Source organism: Plasmodium gonderi, assembly GCF_002157705.1.
Source record: "Plasmodium gonderi DNA, contig: Chr13, whole genome shotgun sequence".
Lineage (NCBI taxonomy): Eukaryota > Apicomplexa > Aconoidasida > Haemosporida > Plasmodiidae > Plasmodium > Plasmodium gonderi.
The window spans coordinates 590,093-612,471 of NW_021628938.1; the positions used below are offsets into that span (position 1 = coordinate 590,093).

Consider the following 22,379-nt stretch of genomic DNA (forward strand, 5'->3'; position numbering starts at 1 on the left):
ACACGTAATACATCCTATATACACAGTGAATTTACCAGCATATACACAAGGCATATCACATGTTACATGCGATAACCCTACCGCACTTCCGGTGTGTTCTTTACAAAGGCCAGAAATCATTGTCGTTTGAAAATAAACGTAAACAGTGGAAAAATCGCCCCAAAGGGATATCTCTTAAAACAAGAAAAATATATCAAACACGTATGACATTTGAATGACATAGGCACAATTCAACAATTGTGAAAAAAAAAAAACGAAAAAAAAAAAAAAATGAGGAGATACATACTTCGAAAAGTTATAATTAATTACAAAAGTGTAAAAAACTGGGACAGGTGTAAAAGAGGATTTGCTAACAAGGTTCTGTTAAATAATGGAATGATACACAATTATAATGGGTTCCATATAGGTGGTAACAATTTGTTTATAAAAGGCGAAGGAAAATCTGCTTATTTTTTTTCAACAGAGAAAAATGAATTGAGTTCATTTAGTAAGGAACAAATTGAAGAAAAGGTTTTGACAGTGTTAAAAAAATACCTGCCACCCAATGTTGAAATTAATTATAATGAAGAATTGGAAAAATACAAAACGAAAGATAATAGAGCTTGGGACTTTTTGGATACTGTCGAATTTTTAATAGATGTAATTTTGTGTTGCGTGTGTGCTGCTAAATATATATATTGTGCATATACAAAATATGCCTTTTTGATGAAAGTTGTGAAATTGTCTCTTTTTCTTTTTCTTTTTTTTTGTATGAACATGTCCATATTTATTGTTTCAGTCATAAAATATCATAAAGAAAACGATAATTTTCATCACATCATTTGTTCATATTTTTTTTTTTGCATACATATATAATCCATGTAACATTTCACTACCACCCCCAACACACCTTCGTTCATAGATCGAATCTGAGTTTAACATTACAATACCTGACGAAACAGCAGATAATATCAAAACAATGCAAGAAGTAATAGATTATTTGGTTCAGTTGAACATTAAGAAGACCTAAATTTTTTTTCCCATTTTGTCTTATATCTTATGAACGGCGCCTAATATAGTTTTAATAGTAATTGTGAAAATAAGAAAAGGATTTTATAATTAAGGACTTAGCACATGAATTATTTTCCTTAATGCTTTTTGCTCCTTCTTCGTATAACTGCTTATCATATTGCTTCCCTAAGCGTATGTATATATGTGCATACTTCGAATTTATAGACACTGACTCCTGATTTTTCAACAAATTTGAGCTATTTAAAAATAAGGAGGAAAATTTTTTAATTTCGTTTTCGTCTACTTTTTCCTTTGCTTTTACACTTTCATTTTTTTTTTTTTTTCACATAAAACAGTAGAAAGATTTTGCACTTTACACGGGGATTCTGACATCCTTTGTAACACTTGAATTAAGTGTAACTCGTAGAAAAGGAAGGAAAAAAAACAAAAAATTAATAAGTGCAACATTTAACAGTTATATATATATGTATATATATATATCGATAAAATTTTATACACATATGTACAATCTAACTATTTGCAAATTTTAACGTAAGGCTATTTGCTTAAGTGAAAAAACTTAAAGACAAAATATTTGCTTTATGGATGCATTAAGAGGGGAGAATGTTATGCATAACACCTATCCATAATACAAGTTAAGCTTAATTTAAGAAAAATTAAGTTTAACTTGTATTGTGAGGCACTATATTAGTATGTTATGTATTGTTATGTTATATATATATATATATATATATATATATATATATATATATATATTTTTTGTACAAATATGTGAGCTTCTTTTTATAATTTCAAGGATATACGTAGTAAATTACAAAATTATGTACAAATATTAATTAGATATAAATTTGTTTTGCAATTGCTCATTTGTTATTTTATTTATTTATTTTTTATTTTTCACGTGGGCTTATTTTCTTTCAAATATGAACGAACATAACCAATTGTACACAAATAAACATGTAATTCAATTTGACTTATATGTATATATCCCCACCAATCAAATAACATCACAATTCAAAAAGGTTTCAAAGCGCACTAGACATTAAATTAATCTGTTAGCATTTCAGAGGATAAACATATGTCAAAAACTCATGTTTCTTTTCTTATTTGTTTTTCTACAATTCTTAAAAACGTACGGATTACGTAGGGGAATGAAGAAGCGTTTGAAGCCTGAAATTATATCATGTACATATTTATCACAAACAAAGCATTACACAAAAAAAATAAGCAAAAAAAAAAAAAAAAAAAAGAAAAAAGAAATATTATGTCATAAAATGACTTTCATAAATACCAAATGAAAAGAAGCACCTTTTTTTATTTATTTATATTTTTTTTTTTTTTTTTAGGTCTAAATATTATAATTGTTCTGTTATATGCACAATTAATGAATTCTTATTTAACTCACCTGTTATGTTCGATGGAGTTTAAGGTGTGTATACACATACTTTTTGGAAAATAAAGTATTACATTCATTTCAATGTGTTAACGCAGGAACTGAATGATATAGCAAAAAAAAAAAAAAAAAAAAAAAAAAAAAAAAAAAAAAAAAGGAAACGAAGCGAAGCTAAGAAAAGAGCAATCAATTTAATAATTATCCATGATATACAGAATTTAATTCTCTTGAGTTTTTAATCCCTTATAAAAAAGCTGAGGCGCAAGAGAAATCCTTTAGTTATTCTAAAATGATTAGTGTAATTAATAAAAAAAAAAAAAAAAAAAAAAAAAGCATTCCAAAATTCACACTTTGGCATTTTTTCTTTCAGTATGACAGAATCACCAATTTTACACATTTCCCCAATTTTTGTAAGTCCTTCAAATATAAGAAACCATGTGTAATATAAAACATAACAATTTTTTTTTTTGCAACTAAAAAGAGAGGAGCTGCATATATTTGTGTGCATCTTGTATGCCTGTTTTAGACAAAAAATTCTAGTGAATCTTGTAATTTTTTTGTTTTTCTTTTTTCTTTTTTTGTGTTGTTTTTTATTTATGTGATTTCTGAGGAGATTAAAATAGAAATCCAATCTTTCCTTGAGTGAAGAGCTACAAAAATTGATAAAGCATAAACTTGGGTGAATAGAGATAAGAACAAATGTACAAGTAGGGACCATAGCAAGGTTAAGAAAATGCCATATAGCAGTAACTTGTTTGAAGCATTGAATATAAGAAAGAAACTGTAATAATCAATATGCTGCAATAGAGAAAAGGTTGGAGGGACGAAAGAAATATACAAGAAAGTAGATTGAATAATAGTTCACGAAGGTGTTAGTGTGTTTCTTCTGCCTGTTTGTTTGTGGGGGAGGGGGAAGGTGGAGATATTAATAGTGATAATACATATTAAACAAGGTTATAGCACGAAAGTAATTAAACTATAGAACACTTTGCAAAGAACCCCATTTTTAAACTTCTAGTAAAGGAAAAAAGACAAAAGAAGGATGGGGAAAGGACACGTATTTTGTAAAATTCAAATGAAGGATGAAAAAGGAACACAGTATAAAAATTTAGAAGAATCTGAAGGAAAGATTAATGCACAAAGCGAATACGAAAAGATTAAGACACAATATAATGATAAAAAGGAATACATAGAAAAGGTGAAAAGATTGAAAGAAAATAAATATTTTGGAAATAAAACGATAGGAAACAGGTACAGTTATGTATACCTAATTAATCAAATATTTGGTTCTGGAATTGTGTCTATTCCATATATGTTTAAAAGTTCAGGGTGGTTACCATGTCTAATTACAAATATTTTAATATGCTTATTAACTATATTTAACACATTATTATTTCTGAGAGCAATGACTATGATACCAAATAATATCCATTTTAACAAGAGATACGAGTATATATCAACAGTGTGTTATTTTTTAGGAAAGAATAATATATTCTTTTGGATCATGCAAATATGTTACTATGCCAGTATTTTAGCAAGTAATATAATATCAATAGTTATAGTGTCCCACGCAATGGATTATATAATAATAAATTTTATAGGATACACAGTTGGATTTACCGTGTACCCAAACTTTCAGTTAAAATATATTAAGGATATAAATGTATTATATTATGGTAGAAATTATGTGCTATGTGTAACTGTAGGATATTTAATAAATGCTATAATATCTATATATTTTTCTCAATCAAATTTAGAAGACAATATGAAAATACAGCTATTATCTTTCATATTTTTAATGAGCACAATATTTCAAATGATTTTTTTAAGTAGTCTTAAAATATATCGCTATAATGCTAGTAGGACAATAATAAATAAAGATATAAGGAAATATGCAAATATAAAATATCCGACAGCTTTTGGAGATTTTAATTTTAAACAACTTTTATCATCCTACATTTCTTCTTATTCAGCAGTAACAGTTATTCCTTGTTGGGCAAATGAAATGAAATCAGATGTAAAAATAATCAAAACTGTTTGGATATCTAACCTTTTTTGCTGTTTTGTTTATTATATATTTGGGTATATATTATGTACAGCTTATCCTGATATTAATAATGATAATATATTATATGACATACTACAAAATCCATTTATAAATGTCTACATGAAAATTTGTATATACCTTTTTGATTTACTAACAATTGCTCCTGGTATATATGTATATTGTATAGCAACAAGATATAATCTAATTAACAGCAATATATGTTCAGAAAAAGCCGCTTTTATTCTGGGAACCATTTTCCCATTTTTAATTTCTTGGCTTTTCACCTCAAGAGCTATTTTTGAAAATATTTTTACTTGGTCTAGTTTGATTTTTTCATATGCATGTAATTTTATTACACCACCTATTATATATCTTATAGCATGCAAAAATATTCCCTACTCAAAAAAAAATCCACTTCACCACACCCTTGTCCTATACGATCCGAAGGAATACAAAATGAGGAAATCCATATATAACATTTTTTATTTAAATGATATAAACAATGAAAAAAACACAATAAATCATACGTCTACAAAATTCAAAAATGAAGAACAAAACGGTGTTACCATGCAACATGGTGTACAAAACAATTTAAAAATACATCCATCTAATCATATTCCTCTGAAGCAGTATCCAAAGGAAACACCACTCTGTTTACCCACATTATCGCATAATAAAACACTGCATACACATTTTTTGAATAACAATGGTAACGACACTAATATATACCATAGTCGGCAAGGGGGGACTCAAGAGTTAAATAACAGAAGTGTCCTTCCAAGTCATGAAGAGGCTAGTATTAAAAATGGGAAAGATATAAATGTTACCATGGTTCATTCTGAGGATTACGAAAAATGTAAAATAACACAACCACTTGAAAAATATCAGAAAAAACTTCTCCTTTCGGATGAAGAAAAACCAATGGAGAATCACCCCTTGGATGATTTCATAATTCCAGTAAAAGTAGAACCAGAAGAAAATTCTCTTCAAAGGGAAGACCAAATGAGGAAAAAGACGAAAAAAAAAAAGAGCGTCTCATTAAGAATAAATCCTCGGCACGTGCGAATTCATATTGAAGACGCAAGTGAAGCGGAAGCAGAAATCCATGGTTCAGAGTTAGACAGAAAGGACAGTTCAGGTGTAAATAAAGGAGTAGACGAGGAAATAATTGGGGAGATAAGAATAGATGACATAACATATAAGAATCATAACAAAAATTCTGACATCTACCACAAAACGTTGGAAGAAAATGAAAAGGTTTTATCGAAAAAAAATGTTGAAAAAAAGAAAAAAAATTCAAGCGAATATCATCGTGGAAGAAAGAAGGGCACAAAGTCACTAGAACTTCGCAAGTATCATTCTATGTTTAGTACGAAGGGAAATAATAGCAACCTCATAGAAAAACACAAAAATAATAGTAGTATTAGAAGATCAAGGAAGCACAAAACAGTTATGGGGTTTGAAAAGAAAAATAAAAAGTACAAAAATATTTTCATTAAAAATGAGCATGAAGAATTTTCTGATTATTCGGATATTACTGATTATGACCTTTTAAATGATAAAATAATAGCAGATTTGTCAAGAGATATATACAATGATATCAAAATAATAAAAAGTAACTACGAAAGGGATGAGTATTTAATAAAATATTCGGATATTTTCGACTCATTTTTAAATCTAAAATTATTGTTGGAAAATAACACAGATGAACAAAACGACTTTTATGACATCTGCAACACATGCACTTTATATAAATTATCTAATACTTATAACTCTACTCATGGCCACTCATTGGGCATTTTGAACACTTCAAGTGGAGATAATACATCTTTCGGTCATTTGGATTCTTCTGCCCAATCGTATAACTATGATACGCATAAGGAACATGTGGAAACGTTATCATCTAAGGATCTGCCAATTCAAGAATGGAAATTTCCAATTGTAGAGGATGATAAAAAAAATGGTCCCAATACTGGGGAAAATGGCGAGAGCAAAAGTTGGATAGATGATAAAACATTTAATGGAAATAAAACAAGGGTAAATAATGGAAGTAAGGAAGAAGGTAAAAAATCAAATGAGTTACTCAACAGAATTACAAAAAAATTAACCAAAGTGAACAAACAACGAATTAGAAGCAGTGTACCTAATGGGGAAAATCAAAATAAGGACGAAATGGAAGAAGCACAAAACGGGATGTGCTTAAGTGATATATATGAAGACAAATTAAGTGATAATATAAAAAATAATTTCCATATGTTTATTAATAGAATAAATAATAAGAAAAATTTAACTTGGGCTTTCGATGGAAATAAAAATGAAGATGAACATAACCTATCACCAAATAATAACAATCATGTAAATGTATCAAATGTAGAAAATATTTTTCATTCAAATGAAAATATAAATTTATCATTTAGAAAATCCAAAACTGATATTTTTTCTTATTCTATGAATTCTTGTAAAAATATAGATAACCACAATGATTATGTGGACGAAATAAATGGTATGGCCCTTTTAAGTAAATTACATTCTTGTAGGAATTGCCCAATCAAAGATAGAAAAAGTGAGGGTGATTTGATTAACTTGTTGCAGACTAAAAGTGTTGATAACTTGGATAAATACAAGTTTTCATCTTCACTGCGTAAAGAAAAAGAACCTGTGCACTTTTCACAGCAGAAGGATTTTGATATAATGGGAGAAAATGATAAACATGAAAAAAAATCAATTGAAGACACTATGAATAGTTTTGAAGAAAATTACCATACATATAATTACGAAAAGGGAAACGATATCCATTTAGGTACTTTAAACAACACTGAAGTGGGTGTTACAACACACTGTAGCTACATAAACAAGTATGAAACATTCCCCCTTGCAGATCAAACTCAAAAAAAGAAATTTAAAAAAAATGAAGATCAACAAGCGGATATAAACAGGAATAATGATCAATCAAAGGACAGATTTTTATACTTCTTGAATTCGTATAATAGAAAAAAAAAAATGTATAAAGATGTGAATACACTAACAGTACCAGATAATGTATATAATGTGATTCCCAAAATTAATAAAGGAAATGAACAAGATAATTTCGATGATACTATAAACAATATATTCAATTATTACAAGTATAATTTCTTACTATCTTTCAGTGAAAAAAATAATAATGTTAACAGATATAAAAATATTAGAAATTCTTACTGGACATGTAGCTATGTAAATAAAGAAAGAGAAAACAACAGTGAAAATATAGGGAGTACACAAAACTGTCAAGGGTATCATTTAAATTTATTCCATTCCTCAAATGAGGACGTTATCTCTTACAATGATAACAAATCAGGGCAAACTACATCAAAAAAAATGATTTCATTTCCCAACTTAAAGTGTAATTATGTAAATAAATTTCAGAATGATGAGAAAAAGGAACCATTACTTATGAGTCATGAAAAGGAAAACCAATGTGACGACTTACCAACAATTAATTTAATTTGTCCTGAGAAACCTTTGCATGGATATGAAGATGCTTATCAAATAGATGACTATGTGAATGGTGAAATTAATGAAAACATAATTCATGTATACCCTTCTAGGTATCTAAGAATTAAGCACGCAAAAATAACAGAGGTACTTTTATTCATTGCAGTACTAGTGTTGCTTATTTCTGTTTTATATGATTTTACATATTAACATGCATGAGCATAAATAATTCTAATTTGTTCCTCAAATGTATACATGTTGCCGGATTTTTTTTTTTTTTTTCATCTTTCCCATCTCTTCCCTGATTTTGTTATCATAATAAACGTTTTAAAAAAAAAATTACGTACATATATATTCCTCTAGTACAAACGTTCCATGTCCCGACCATTTTCGGTACAACTAAAATTATTATCATGTTTCTTCACCCACACTCAATTGTGCATTTTGCCATTAGTATCTGCGTGTCTTTGTTGTAACCATGTTCATTGTGTTACTATCTGCTTTTCTATGAAGTACGATGTTATGGCTTACGTTGTTATGACTTATTTTGTCATGCCCTTTTACTCTCATGACTTATTCTATTGTTACCTATTCTGCTATGATATATTTTTTTATTTCATTATTTTACTTTTTTTTTCGTATAACATAAAAAAAATATGCTTTTAAATTCTATTCCATTTTTTAAAAACATGAACAAAAAAATAATGGCAACTGTGCAAGCAGCTGCGTAGTGAAAAAAAAAAAAAAAAATTGAAAAGGTGTAATTACACGCAGTGTTCGTATGTATGCCTTAATGCACAGCTGTGTGCAACAAATAGGTCAAGGTAGAGGATACGTAAACAAAGAGAGCAGCAAAGAGAGAAAGAAACAAAGAGGCAAACAAAAAAACAAGCAGACAGACAGACAAACAAACAAACAATCATCCAACGAAAGTGACAAACAAACGCACCGAGGAAATAGCATAACATAGGAACATCTCTTCACACACATATATATTCATACTGCATCTTGAGAGCTAATATATTTTTTAATAGTTGAAGAAATAGCTGTACAGCTCCATGTCGTGGAGGCGAAGCACATTCCTCATTTCAAAATATGTTTCTGTGGACACAGCCTGATTGCCAAGGAAGTTCCTGACATTTTGTTTTTGCCTTATTCCGTTTTTTAGGTATTTCAAGTAAGACGGGAAAAAAAGAGCTATAAATTTTGGAGTAATAAACGATTCCACAAATGAAATAATCTCCGTGATATGTTCCTGTCCTTTTCTATTTCCAGGGGTGTGTGGATTGAAATGATATATTATTTCGCAGAATTTGTTAAAATAAAATCTGTCATTTGAGAGTGTGTCGTTTTTAGACTTGCAGCAAAACAAGTTTTCATCGTTCTTTTCCTCCACTACATTATACTCACATGAGTATTGACTATTCCAGAAATGTATAATAAGTAATATATAGCATGGAAAAAAACTTGAAAACAATTCGTAATTTCCGCGTAAAAAAAACAGATATCTTGTTGCAACATCATCCGTGTTATTCACATTTTGATTCATTATTTTCCGAAGCACAATCATAATATATCTATCATATAATTCTTTTCTGACTAGGCTAAAATGATAATAATATTTATTCATGGAATTCGTTTTAAGTGAGAAAAACATTTTAACTTGACAAGGGTTGGATGCACAATGATTTATTTTATTTTTTTTTCCTTTAATTAATTCTTCTTGTGATTTGTTCTGTACATCGTTCGTTATTGACATGTTATCTGCTGGATTTCGAGGGTTACTATTACAGGTTATATAATATCTATAAGTTAATCTGAAATGTTCATTTGTAAATCTTGCTACATCATCACTCATATTTTCGTGTGCTTTTCTCATTAAAAAATTTGAGCAATCAATTCCACGAAAAGAGTGATTAATAATACTTAGGTTCGAAAATAATCTGGCTATATCTGATAAACTGTTATAAAAATATATAAAATTTTCTTTTAACAAGGATAAAACTTGGAACTTTTCTGATATACTCATCATATCTGCTTTATCATCTAATTCTTTGAAAAAGTTCATGTAGTTTTTTTGTTCTCTATGATTATTTTCTTCATGTTGTTTATTTAAACCAATCATCTGATATTCATTATTCTTATCGCTACTTATCGACATTTTGGTGACAACTCTCAGTCCATTTGTACAATTCTCCGATCCTTTTTCCATGAAATGATTCATTCCTCTCTCACTTTGATTGGATGAAAATAAGCAAGAGTTATCAAGTGTTTCCCTCGCGTTTGGTATGTCTTGGTGCAAATTGTCGATATTCAAATTTATACAACTCACGTCAAAGTTGAAAGAATCTGAGCTTGACAAATAATTCATCGAGGTTACACCTGATCCTATGTCTCGATACAACACCTTTCTTGCAAAAGAAAAAATATCATTTTGACACAAAAGTGTAATGTCATATATTTCTTCGAGGGACATATTACCCAAATTTGGAATTCGATTTAGTAAATCGAGAGTATTAAAACAAGACCGTATATCTCCACTACAGTTGTGTGTCATTTTTTTTATAACTTGTTTCACATTTTTATTTAAGTTTGTCATTCTACAATAGTATCTTTCTGATAGTGTTTTTTCCAAAAATAAAGGGTGTATTTTTTTTAATTTTATAAAATAAACATGAGGGGAATTGTTTATATCAATTCCTAGTAAAGTATTAACAGTTCTGATTTGTTCATATGAATTTATAAAAATTATCATGGGATGTATTGCATAACATTCTTGAAATTTTTTAATGCAATTTTTTTCCCTCATATATTTTAGATATTCCTGTTTACAGTAGTTGACACGATTAAATATAAATTGCATCGAACTAACACAACTTACTCTGAATTCTTCTGAATATTCTAACTCAGTTAATGGCAGTTCATCAACAATTACAGCACGGGTATTTATAAAATGTTCTTCATAATAATTTTTTTTTTTCTCATCTTCTCTTTTTTTTTTAAGATCTATATTCATCAATTGGGTATATAAATAACTTCGTGAAATGAGAGTATCCATATGTTTCTCTAAAGTATTTGGTAAAAACGACTTAACTATAGCATCATTTTGATCTATATCATCTATAAGAGCACAAAGCAGTTTTTTTTTCACATCCCTGTCTTTGCACAAATTTATCATTATTTCTTTCATTAAATCGATGCACTTTATTAAATTATTGCCCATTCGTTTGTTCAATTTGTAAAGTTCATCACAATAGTTTACTATTTTAATTCGTGCCTTTTCTGGCAGATGTAAATCATCACTTATTCTTCCTGATGAGTTACTGAGACACATTAAATTGTTTGTGATATTCTCTAAAACGTTCTTTTCATCTTCCATTAAACGTTTCATATGTGTGTGGTGTGTATTATGGTTAGACACATCAAAATTTGTTGAGATATAATTCATCGAATTGGGAAATAGTGAAATCAATTTTGTTTCCATTACTTCTGAAAAAATTTTGGGCTCCGTCTGAGAACTTTCATCACTTCCTCTTTTGGGTGAATTATTTTTCTTGATAAGATCATTAAGAACTTCTCCCTTTAGATGACTTACAATGGTGGAATTGATAATCGTTACATCTGACATAGTGTTGCTAATAAATACATTGCACAGGATTAGTCCTCTTACATTGTTCATTACATGAAAATTGTTAATTAAATGTGTATAATAATCATTCAATATAATTAGATCTATTGCACTTTTACTTTTTTTACACTCTTGTGTCATTGCATTTTCTATTCTAGTATTTATATAACTATGCAAACTACCACATTCAGATAATTTATTTATATCCTCACTTTCGAGGGTTCTGATAATATTTTCACGCCTGTATAATTCATTACTGAGGTTTAGGTATTGCTTCAAATTTTTCTTTAAATTTACAGTTTCTGCCAATTCGGAGATTATTTCCTTACATTTTTGTAATTCTATTAACTTTTTAACTTCACTGTTCAGGGTATCATTAATCGATATGGTATTAATTTGGTCTCTTTTTTCTTTTGGAATGTTAGGAAAAATTGTCCATTTGTTCATTTCTTTTAGTGCTAATTCGTTTTTCTCCTGGTCATTTTTGAAAAGCCATTTTCTTCTGTATAACATGAAATTTTCAGTTCTTTGTCTAATTTTTTTTTTTTCAATAAAATTTGTTAATTCTTCTCTTAACGTGTTAGCCAAAGAGAAATCATCATTAATTTCTTCCTTTAAGCTAATGTACAATTTCAAAGTATCAATAACAGATTTGTTTAAATTGTTTGATTCGTTTGCATTTATGCTGATATGTTCATGTAAATTACAGGAATGGTTCATTCTGTTAATTGTGTACTCGCTATGATTATCATCAGCAAACATATCAATTATAAATTCCTTTTTTATTTTATCTGCTTCTATAGAATTTTCCAAAATGTGCTTTTTCAAATTATGAGATGATGTTAGTAATTTATTTATTTTTTTCCATATTTGGTTCCCCATTACGTAATATTTATGTAACAATTTATTAAAATTGTTAGATATCCTAGGAGAGAAAAATTCATAATTGCCTTCTTCATAATATGTACTTCTTCCAAATGCATGATTGAATATATTCATAAGTACACTATACAATTTAAAAATTCCATTGGCTATTTTCCCATTCATATCGTTACATTCTACCAAATCTTCCACAATTTGTTTTTTAATTCTGTTACTAATATCTACTAGTACAGATTTGTTCATTTTTCCATTCCTTGGATTGTTCTCAGATTCGGATTTAAAGATTTTTTGTAATTGCCAGTTTTCTCTATGTTCATAATTTTTCTTTCTCTTGTTATTACTAACCAATTCATGGTATGACGAAATATTAGGTACCTTATCCTTTTTGACAAACTTGTCTTCTTCATGTTTTTTTCCCTCATTCATTTCCCCTTTTTCCGTATTACCAACTTGGCAATTGGAATAAAGTAAAAAATTATTATACGGATGATAATAATACTCATTTTCTTCATTTGCACTTCTAACAAAATTTGTGTGTTCTTGTGATTCGGGTTCATAATAACATTCTTTCATGTTTAATTTTTCACATATATATTTTACTAGGGTACTTTTTCCACTTCCAGGAGATCCCAAAATTATACATATATTCTTTAAATTTTGCACATCCACATGTTGTCTGACATTACTAAGATTTTCTAATTCTGTGCTTAAAATTGGGTCATTGTTAAATTTTATCAAATTTATAAAAAAGTCCAAAATGGTTAATTTATCCTTTGGGTGTATCAATATTTCATCGAAACTTTTTGGCATATAATTGTTCATTTTTTTCACACCACATCACAGTTGATACTTTGTCCTTGGGGTTGGAGGTGTTTTTTTTTTTTTTTTTTTACTTCCCCAATTGCAAGTAGGAATGGGGAAATAGCTAAAAAAAAAAAAAAAGGAAAAAAATATTAATCTATACGCTTGGCCTTTTTTTCTTTTTTTGCAGCGAGTCTGAGTATTCATATTGTCAGGCTATTACAAATGTATACACTTGGAAAAAAAAAAAAAAAAAAGTGCTCTGTTCCATAGAATTGTTGCACTGTCATTCTACATATAACCATAGTGCTCATACACATACATACATATATATGTATGTATACACATATTGTGCGTATTTTACGAAGGGACGATGTTACGTTTTTTTTTTTTTTTTTTTTATCATTACAATTGAACCATGAAAGTAGTTGGAAACAAGTGTTGGATAAGGATTGTATTTAGAAAAAAAAAAAAAAAAAACGATACAATTAATAGTTTGAACTCAATTTTATTTAATTTAGCAAAGTTGCATTTTTTTTTTTTCCTTGTTTGAATAATTTCCCCTCGCCTTTTACTTTTTTTAAAAAGCACAAACCCTACTCCTCCAAGTATGTAATGTATACAATGTTCTCCCTTTTCTTAAAAAACATATTCCCCATTTTTTCGAAAGTTATACATGTTTAAAAGGAAAAAAAAAAAAAGAAGAAAAAAGCAGCTTATTAGTAATATATATATATATATATATACAAAAAAATAGCATACCTAAACATGCATATGTATGTATGCCTATGTATATATAACGTACATATGAAATTTCCTGTTAGCACTTGTTTTTCTTCTTATGAGACTGAAACCTTTTTCTCTCTCTTGTATAGAACTATAGGAAACACCGAAGAAACCGTTAATTTTGAACTCTTAGCTTTTCTCCATGCCTAATCAAGATGAATGAAAACATAAGCAAAGTAAATAGCACTGTGGTAGAACTACTGGGTATGTCTGATTTGTTCAAGAGAATGCAAAACACATGTTGGGGAAAATGTATACCAGATGCTAATGATTCGTTTCTTTCCGTAGGTGAAACAAGTTGTGTTGACAGGTGTGTTCATAAATACATGGAAATACATACACTCGTAGGGAAGAATTTGCAGGAATCTCAGCTTTCCAAATGAAGCAGGTGTGAGAAACGACCAATTTCCGGAGGTGTTGTTTCGTGCACAGATACCTATATGTAAAACTAGATGTTTATACTCATGAGCTTGTTTATTCCAGAACACGATAGTGTATATGCTTATGCAATCGCAGTCATTAGATTTTTCTCTCACTTTTTTTGCTCGCTTTTTTTTTAATACGCGTGAAAATACGCACATGAAATAATTTTATGAGGAATCTCTTTTCTTTGAGCTTTTGACGTATTCATTTAAACATATTATTTAACTGCATTATTTTATGGTTAATTCTATTTTATACACATATCTAGATATCTGTTATTTTACCCCAAGTTGCCCCTATTTACATGGTTATTGCAGCATTTTACGTCTTTTTTTTATTTTTATTCTATTACTATTTTGTGACTTTTTTTTTTTTCTTTTTTTTTTTTCCAAAACGAATAAAAACAAAATAAAATAAACATGCGCACTATTTTATCTTTTTAAAAAGGAAAGATTTTATTGCTTCTCCTCTATAAGCAATTCAAAATGTGTATTAATTAAAGGTTGTTAAAAAAAAACACAAGCTTCAATATAAAAGTGCAGTTACAGCTTTGCACCTTTAATTTTAATTTTATATTTGGGGTGATTAAGCACACATGTGAAACTGTGGGGAGGTGGGCGTTTCATAGTTGCACCAAAAAATGGTTGCCTATTTCATTTTATATTGCATTTTGTATTTCACCTTGTATTTCATTTTGTATTTCACCTTGTATTTCATTTTGTAGTTCACTTTGTGTTTCATTTTGTAGTTCACTTTGTGTTTCATTTTGTATTTCACTTTGCATTCCATTTTATATTTATTTATTTTTTTTTCTTCTTATTCCCCACGAAACAATTTTAAGCGCCATCCGTTATGTTTAAAACCCAAGTCGCAGAAATTTAATTCTTAAGTTATAGCACCTACAATTTCTGCTGCCAATCTTTTGGTCATTTTAAGCCCATTAAATTTCCCCATTTTCGCGCGCACTTTTTTTTTTTCCTATTAACATTTCGTAAAGGAAGAAAAAAATACCTAAAATGTAAAAGCATTACTTCAAACCGATGTTGGCAAAATTGATGAGAAGCATCAACACATGTAATAATTTCCTTAGGAGTAAAAAATATGAATTTCAATTTGTAAAGGAAAGGAAATATGAATCTATTATTTTTCGAAAGAGCATCAGGAAACTGCTCCTTTTTTTTTATAAGGAAATACATCCAGACTTGACACAAGACTTACCAGAAGAATTAAAAAAGGTAAACGGTGAATCGTTAAGTGTTTTAAATTCTTATATAGATATTCTGAGCTCGTCATCAAGAAGTGAGAATAACATATTTATAGAAAAAAAATTAGTTTTTTTCAAGGTGTTCGAAAACTCAGAACATCAAATTATTAAGGGAAGGTATAAAAACATAGTCATTAAATTACAAACTCTATCGAATAATTTATCTTCCCAAGAGAAAGAACAAATTACAGCAAAGTTGATTTACGAGATTAGGAAGTCCCTAGATAAAATAAAAAATGTGAACATATTTAATGAATGTGATAATGAGAGTGCTGAAAATTTGGGTGAGGACTTACTGAATTATGAGAAAAATGGGAAAAATGAGAAAAGACAAAAGAGTTATATAAATTCGTTATGGGATGATTTAACAAACCACGTAAAGAACACACAAGCATTATTCCAACCATCCGAAGAACACACCCTATTAATGCAAAAAAGAAGAAGCTACTTTTATTACATAAGAAAAAAATTAGAGGAAAAATACCAAAAGATAAATCATAAGAAAAGAAGGAAAAGAAAATTACTAAAAGTGAAAGAAACAGCAAATAAAATAACACGGGAAAAATTTCCAGACATTGAACATAAAAACTATGAAAATGAAATTCTCGATTGCAGTTATAAAATTATTCAAAATGGATTTGATCCAAATTTAATTTTTTTTCATAAAGACATAAAAACGGTAGAGGAAAAAAAAAAGGCTATAGAAAATATATGTGGAATGCACTTAAAGGATGATGCCGATAAGTGGTTGCTAGAAAACTGCCTCAAACTTTTAAAAAATCATCGAACTCAAATTCCGTTAGTTATCTGCATGGACAAAAAAATTTCTTTGTCTTCTACCTTTGGATTTATTTACGTAATTAACTTTTTTATGTGTGTTTCCAAATTTTTGGAGTCTATGCAATTGTCAGTAGGAAAGTACACCTATTATGATAATACGTCTACCAAGATATACATAATGTATATAACACTCCTACATTGGTGTACAAAGTTTATCTTTTTTTTTTTTTTTTTTCTTTTTCTTTTTTTCCCAGATACCATTGGAATTTTGCGTGAACGATTTATTTAACTTTCTAGAGAACAATCTTCATCTAGCAAGGAGTGTTAGAAGAAAGGTAATAACAACGAGGAAAATGGAATACACCGAGAGAAATAAATAAAACTGAACACAGAACTGCATTTATAATACATGCAAAGATAGCCAAATATGCTTACATCATGCTTAAATCACTTTTGTTTATTTATTATTTATTCATCCCTCTTTCCACATCGCAGGTTTTAACAAGCTTTGACATGTGATCCTGCCGAATGGAAATATATAATGCACATAATTTTTTTTTTTTTTTTTTTTGTTTTGTTTTCATAAAGCTAAAAAACGGTACAATTATTAATTTAAAATATATCGCATTAGTTATAAGTTTAAAATTATTTTAAGTATATTTAATTTTATAAATATGAATAACTTAAAAATATGGAAATCATTAAAGTACATTTGAATAAAAATAGTTGTATATGCATGATTATATGTATTCTCGTATCATATACATATGTGTATCTTTTCTGTTGTATAAATTGATAAATCGCACAAAAATTATATACACAGGGGATGGGGTTAAGAAGATAAATGTAAACGAAAAAAAAACAAAAAAAAAAAAAAAAAAAAAAAAATATACAGATGAGATACATGGATATGAAAAGTAGAAACAAATGGAATTTATTGTATCATTCCAAACATTTTTCATGTACTCCTCTAAATTTTACAATGTAAAAGGGTGAAATATGGTGTACCCGCTTTGAGATAATCCACGCCCCTATCATGGAGCGTGTGTAACTTAAAGCATACAGGATAAGTGGAATACGTATAGCCACCTAAGCAAATGACTGTACAAATTTGTGACGATAATTAAAAAAGATAAAAACAAATAAACAAGTAGAATAACAAGGGGGAAAGAAAAAAGAAAAATAAAAAAAAGGCAAATGACCCAAGGGTTGTGGGTAATGGGTGGTGAGAGTAACGGGTAGTGGGGTACAATTTCACATTGTAAAACGGAGCTCAGAGTGCCAAGGTATATTATGCATGTCCATGCACGTTAACAAACCTTCTTATTTGGCAATTTGCCACCTGGATATATATTCAGTGCTTCGCTCTGATGGTCAGTATGGTAACAGCCTGGACTTTTTTCTGATAATCCTCGTACGATATTTTGTAGACATTTTTAATGGCATCTCGACAGAGAGGGCAATTTGGAAAGGAATCTTTCAGTTTCAAAGAATTAAATATCATGGATCTTATGCAGGTTTCACAGAACCCTCCGTGCATGCATGGGTATAATACTACATTTTTAAAACGCTCATCACAAATTTCACAATATTCTAATGATGATATGACTGGGTTGTCCAAACTATTATTTTGGTCAAGAGCACCATGATTATTATTTTCATTTCCGTTTTCGGCTTCCTTACTACTATTAGACACATTTTTGAAAATGTTTTTCTTCTTCAAGTATTTCTTATTAAACACATTCTTCAAATTAAATATTCTATTCTTTTTTTCATGCCACTTTTTACCACCTCCTGTATTATCTACATCCATATTATCACCTTTGTTTTTATTTCCATGTTTTTCTGAGATACTCTCCAATGTAACTTCCTGATAAATATGTTCATTCATTCGAATTAAAGTAAACTTTTTTCTTTTTTTTTTTTTATTTTCAATTATGTAGTATTTTTTTTTTTTTCTTTGTGGATTTGTTGGGAATTCTTGAAAATTCGTTAATTGCATCTGTTCCAAATAGGAATCATTTAGAATATCAATAAAAAGAACAATATCTGTCACAATTATAGTAATAACAATTGCCTTATTTATATTTAATACTATAAAAATGCAAGCAAAAACTATATTCATTCCAAATAGAAAATCATGTATATATTGTAATGAATATGATATTGCTGAACAGTTATTGTGATCATGTCTTTCTGCGCATTTTCTAAATATTTTATAAGTGATGCATGATAAAAGACAAAAGAGAGAAATGTACCATATAAAATATTGAAAATAATAATTAAAAATTGGATCAATATCATGTAACCACCATACAACACAACCATCACCTAGTATTACTTCAAGAAATAGTATTGTGCTGACAGACCACATATATTTAGCTAAATATTTCCTTTTGCTTTCAACTGATAATCTATAATTTTTAAAACACACGAATAAAACAAAGTCGTAAAGGATTCTTGATAATATGAGTGCTATACGCAAACAGAAAAAGAACAATGTTAACATTAAAAACAAACTGCTAATTTTTAGGTGTTTTTTTTCCATTACAAATAAAAATATATAATTATTTCCATTATTTAGTGTTCTTGTGCTTATTTCATTACACGGTTCTAACAAAGACTCCATTACCCTATAAATGCACATGTTTCTCTTTTTTAATTCATCGTATATTTTGATAGATTTTTCAATTAATTTCTCTTTATTTATTTCGTTATTCTTATTGTAGAATTCTAATAAATTATCACAATTTACATTTAATTTGCTAATTACTTCACACATATTATTATGTAGCATATAATTTCCTTTCGTTATTTCGTCCTTTATAATATCATTTGTTAAATGCCAATTTTTTAATTCTTTCTCATTAAACTGAAATAGAAAATTGTTTACAAAAAGTTTGTTATAATTTGATTCCACTAACAAAAATTGATTTTCTTCTGTCTTTACTTTTAATAAGTTATTATATAATAGAGTAAATTCAATACTGAAAAGTGCCAAGAGCATGAATATAAATAAAATTATCCTAATAGCTTTATTCAAATTGTATTCTTCCAAAATTGGCTTTATTTCATATCCTAGTAATTTCCAGATAATGCATCTCTGATAAAAAGATAACTCAAGACCTTCATCATTTTCATATTCACTTTCATTCACATTAGTATTTCTTAGATCTCTTATTGTTAAAACATAGTAGTCTAACTCCTCTTGGTTAGAGGCGTTTTCTACAGAGTTTCTACTTCTACGTGTGTCATTTACTACCTCGTTTCGATTCTGCATGCTTGTGAAAAGTTCATTTTGTGTTTCTATATTTCGCTCAATCCGGAGGTCATTCGTTGGGGGTAGTATATGATTGATGGTGTCGATGTCTTCGTTTGGCGCACTCTCACTAGGTGAATTTTCCATAGGATCATGCTCAATTTGTTCAGTTTCATTCGTAACATTCTCATTCGTAACATTCTCATTCGTAGCATTCTCATTCGTAGCATTCTCATTCGTAGCATTCTCATTCGTAGCATTCTCATTCGTAACATTCTCATTCGTAGCATTTTCATTCATAACATTTTCATTCGAATTTCCCTCATTTGGAATAAGACAATTTGATTCGTTATTTATAACACCGTTTCTGACCTCTTCAAGATTATCCCAAATGTTCCATAACTTCGTATTGTTTACTTCTTCATCATTAGAAGTTTCATTGGAACATTTTTCTTGATTTGTTTCATTTTTTCCGTATGCATTTACATGCACAGGAGAATCTCTCGCCTCTGTATTTTTGCTTGCCTCCTTTGTGTTTTCGTTCTCTGTCGTTATGATCGTGGTACAATGATTGGGATCCTCGCATGATAGATCATCATTGTGATTATTACTAGCGATATTATTAATGTTATAATTTGTATTTTGATGAACATTGTCATTTGCAGTATTATGCATTAGATTTACATCAATGGAGGTGGCATTATTATCTCTTTCATTAGATCCATTATTATATGTCATTGAAGAGTTATTTTCTGCACCGTGAATATATATAAATTGAAATTTGTTTTTCACCCTTAGGTTAGCAATTTCTAAATCGTATACATTGGATTTAGATACTTTTTCGTTAAGCATTTCCTTCTGATTATCATTTAAAGAAGTGGTATCAATAATGTCTGATGTGAACATGTGGGTCATGTTGCTTTTATTATGGCCATTAGGTTTATCATTTTTTTTTTTTGAAAAATATAGGCTTCGAAATGTTCCCTTTCTTTTCGTTCTCCCTCTTTCGTTAATGTTTGGAATATTTTCCTTCATTTTGTTGTTACTGCTTATTATCATTCGAATGAGAAAGCCATGCATATGTGTATATGTATATATATATATATTTATTATGTTAACAAAGATTCATTTGTGCACAATCGATCCCTTCGATTTATCCGTTCTTCCAAAATGTTTCATTATGTTACTTCTCATGGATCATAAGTGCACAAGGGAAAATGGTAACGTACATACATATGCAAATATATGTATGTACATATATACACAAATGTATGTGTATATTGATGCATGCATCCTTTTCTGTTTTTTCTTTCAAAATAATGTTATTCTGCTATTTCTTTTGAGTACACATAATAGGTAATTCGCACAATATGAAAATATACAAGCGAAAAATATATTTCCTTTACAATTATTTTTATCAAATTAAAATTCATGTATGTTAATGGATAAATTAAATAAAAGTATTTTATTCTCACAGTGACAGTTGGGTTTTTACTCTGGCATTCTTTGTTCCACTTTGTTATACTCTATTTTACTTTTTTTTTTTTTTTTTGTTTTTTTCTTTTTATAAATAGGGATAAAAATGTGCAGTATATGTAATATGCTTAATATATAAGTAACCTGCACGAATGAGTGCGTACATACACACGTTCGCAGGTGCACATTTGCATATTATGCCTTTGCCTTCCTTTAAACATTTGTCACCACAAAAAATACGCTTGATACATAAGTTCAGAATGAAGAAAAGAAACAGCATGCATATAGATTTAAATAGAAAAAAAAAAAAAAAAAAAAAGCAACAACGTAAAACAGTCACAATTGAAAATGAAGTTCGCGTTAATGTAAAAATTAGTGCTAATTTTCAAATTAAAATTAAAGCATTTTAAATCAAAGCGAGTTTACATGTAACAACAGAGCTTGCAGCTACAATTGTGCTGTTGGATAATTTATTCAGCAGGAATAAAAAATAAATCTCTTTTCCTACTTAAAAGGTACTCGTGCTATATATGTATACAATATTCATATGTAACATATAAACACATAATATTTTTATACTTATAAAGACAAACATACGGATGTGTTCATAATACAACTGCACAATACCCTTTTCTTTCTCCACGGTATATTTCAAGAAAAATCAAACTTTAAAACAATAGGATTTAGGGAATTTCGGAAAAAAACTGTAATTTTAACGTCTTCTGTATTGTGTTCATGTAGTCTTGGTATTTTTCCATTTACAAATGGTAAGGTAATATGCAAATAATGTGTGAAAATATATATACACATACAAGAGTAAAGCGGTTTTTAAAACGGGCGTAAAATACACTAAAAGTGTGTGTATTCACGTAAATACTCAAGGAAGAACTATGAACGAGAATGTGTTAATTTATAGATACACAAATATGAAGTACTCAGAGCTCATAAATTTTTACAATAATTGTTTTCAATCTTATACACAAAACAAATATATATATATATATATATATATATATATATATGCGCGTGCGTGTTTGAATATGTACATTCGTAGTGATATGCAACATGCATATATTCGCTTAAAGAGCGACGTGCGCGAAGTAGTACGTTTTCATATTTTTATAAGTGTGGCCACTCGGTGGGTCATTGATATTT

At 28.7% G+C, this 22,379-nt stretch overlaps 6 protein-coding genes across 6 annotated transcripts; 4 read left to right on the forward strand and 2 right to left on the reverse strand.

Annotated features, from left to right (window-relative positions):
• Positions 1-270: 270 nt before the first annotated feature.
• PGO_130880 (hypothetical protein, conserved) lies at positions 271-1,009 on the forward strand (the record flags this gene model as incomplete). Its single annotated transcript, XM_028689604.1, has 2 exons — positions 271-639; positions 902-1,009. 2 exons carry the CDS (start codon positions 271-273, stop codon positions 1,007-1,009), a joined length of 477 nt encoding a protein of 158 aa, XP_028545405.1.
• A 2,437-nt stretch (positions 1,010-3,446) lies between these two features.
• PGO_130890 (amino acid transporter) lies at positions 3,447-8,135 on the forward strand (the record flags this gene model as incomplete). The annotated part of the gene is made up of 1 exon (XM_028689605.1): positions 3,447-8,135. The coding sequence occupies one exon, from the start codon at positions 3,447-3,449 to the stop codon at positions 8,133-8,135; it is 4,689 nt and encodes a 1,562-aa protein (XP_028545406.1).
• Positions 8,136-8,952: 817 nt separating this feature from the next.
• On the reverse strand, positions 8,953-13,257 carry PGO_130900 (hypothetical protein, conserved; the record flags this gene model as incomplete). Its single annotated transcript, XM_028689606.1, has 1 exon — positions 8,953-13,257. One exon carries the CDS (start codon positions 13,255-13,257, stop codon positions 8,953-8,955), a length of 4,305 nt encoding a protein of 1,434 aa, XP_028545407.1.
• Positions 13,258-14,177: 920 nt separating this feature from the next.
• Positions 14,178-14,405, forward strand: PGO_130910 (mitochondrial import inner membrane translocase subunit TIM10; the record flags this gene model as incomplete). Its single annotated transcript, XM_028689607.1, has 1 exon — positions 14,178-14,405. The coding sequence occupies one exon, from the start codon at positions 14,178-14,180 to the stop codon at positions 14,403-14,405; it is 228 nt and encodes a 75-aa protein (XP_028545408.1).
• Positions 14,406-15,485: 1,080 nt separating this feature from the next.
• PGO_130920 (hypothetical protein, conserved) lies at positions 15,486-16,869 on the forward strand (the record flags this gene model as incomplete). The annotated part of the gene is made up of 2 exons (XM_028689608.1): positions 15,486-16,565; positions 16,744-16,869. 2 exons carry the CDS (start codon positions 15,486-15,488, stop codon positions 16,867-16,869), a joined length of 1,206 nt encoding a protein of 401 aa, XP_028545409.1.
• A 974-nt stretch (positions 16,870-17,843) lies between these two features.
• PGO_130930 (zinc finger protein) lies at positions 17,844-20,828 on the reverse strand (the record flags this gene model as incomplete). Its single annotated transcript, XM_028689609.1, has 1 exon — positions 17,844-20,828. The coding sequence occupies one exon, from the start codon at positions 20,826-20,828 to the stop codon at positions 17,844-17,846; it is 2,985 nt and encodes a 994-aa protein (XP_028545410.1).
• Between the last annotated feature and the right edge of the window lie 1,551 nt (positions 20,829-22,379).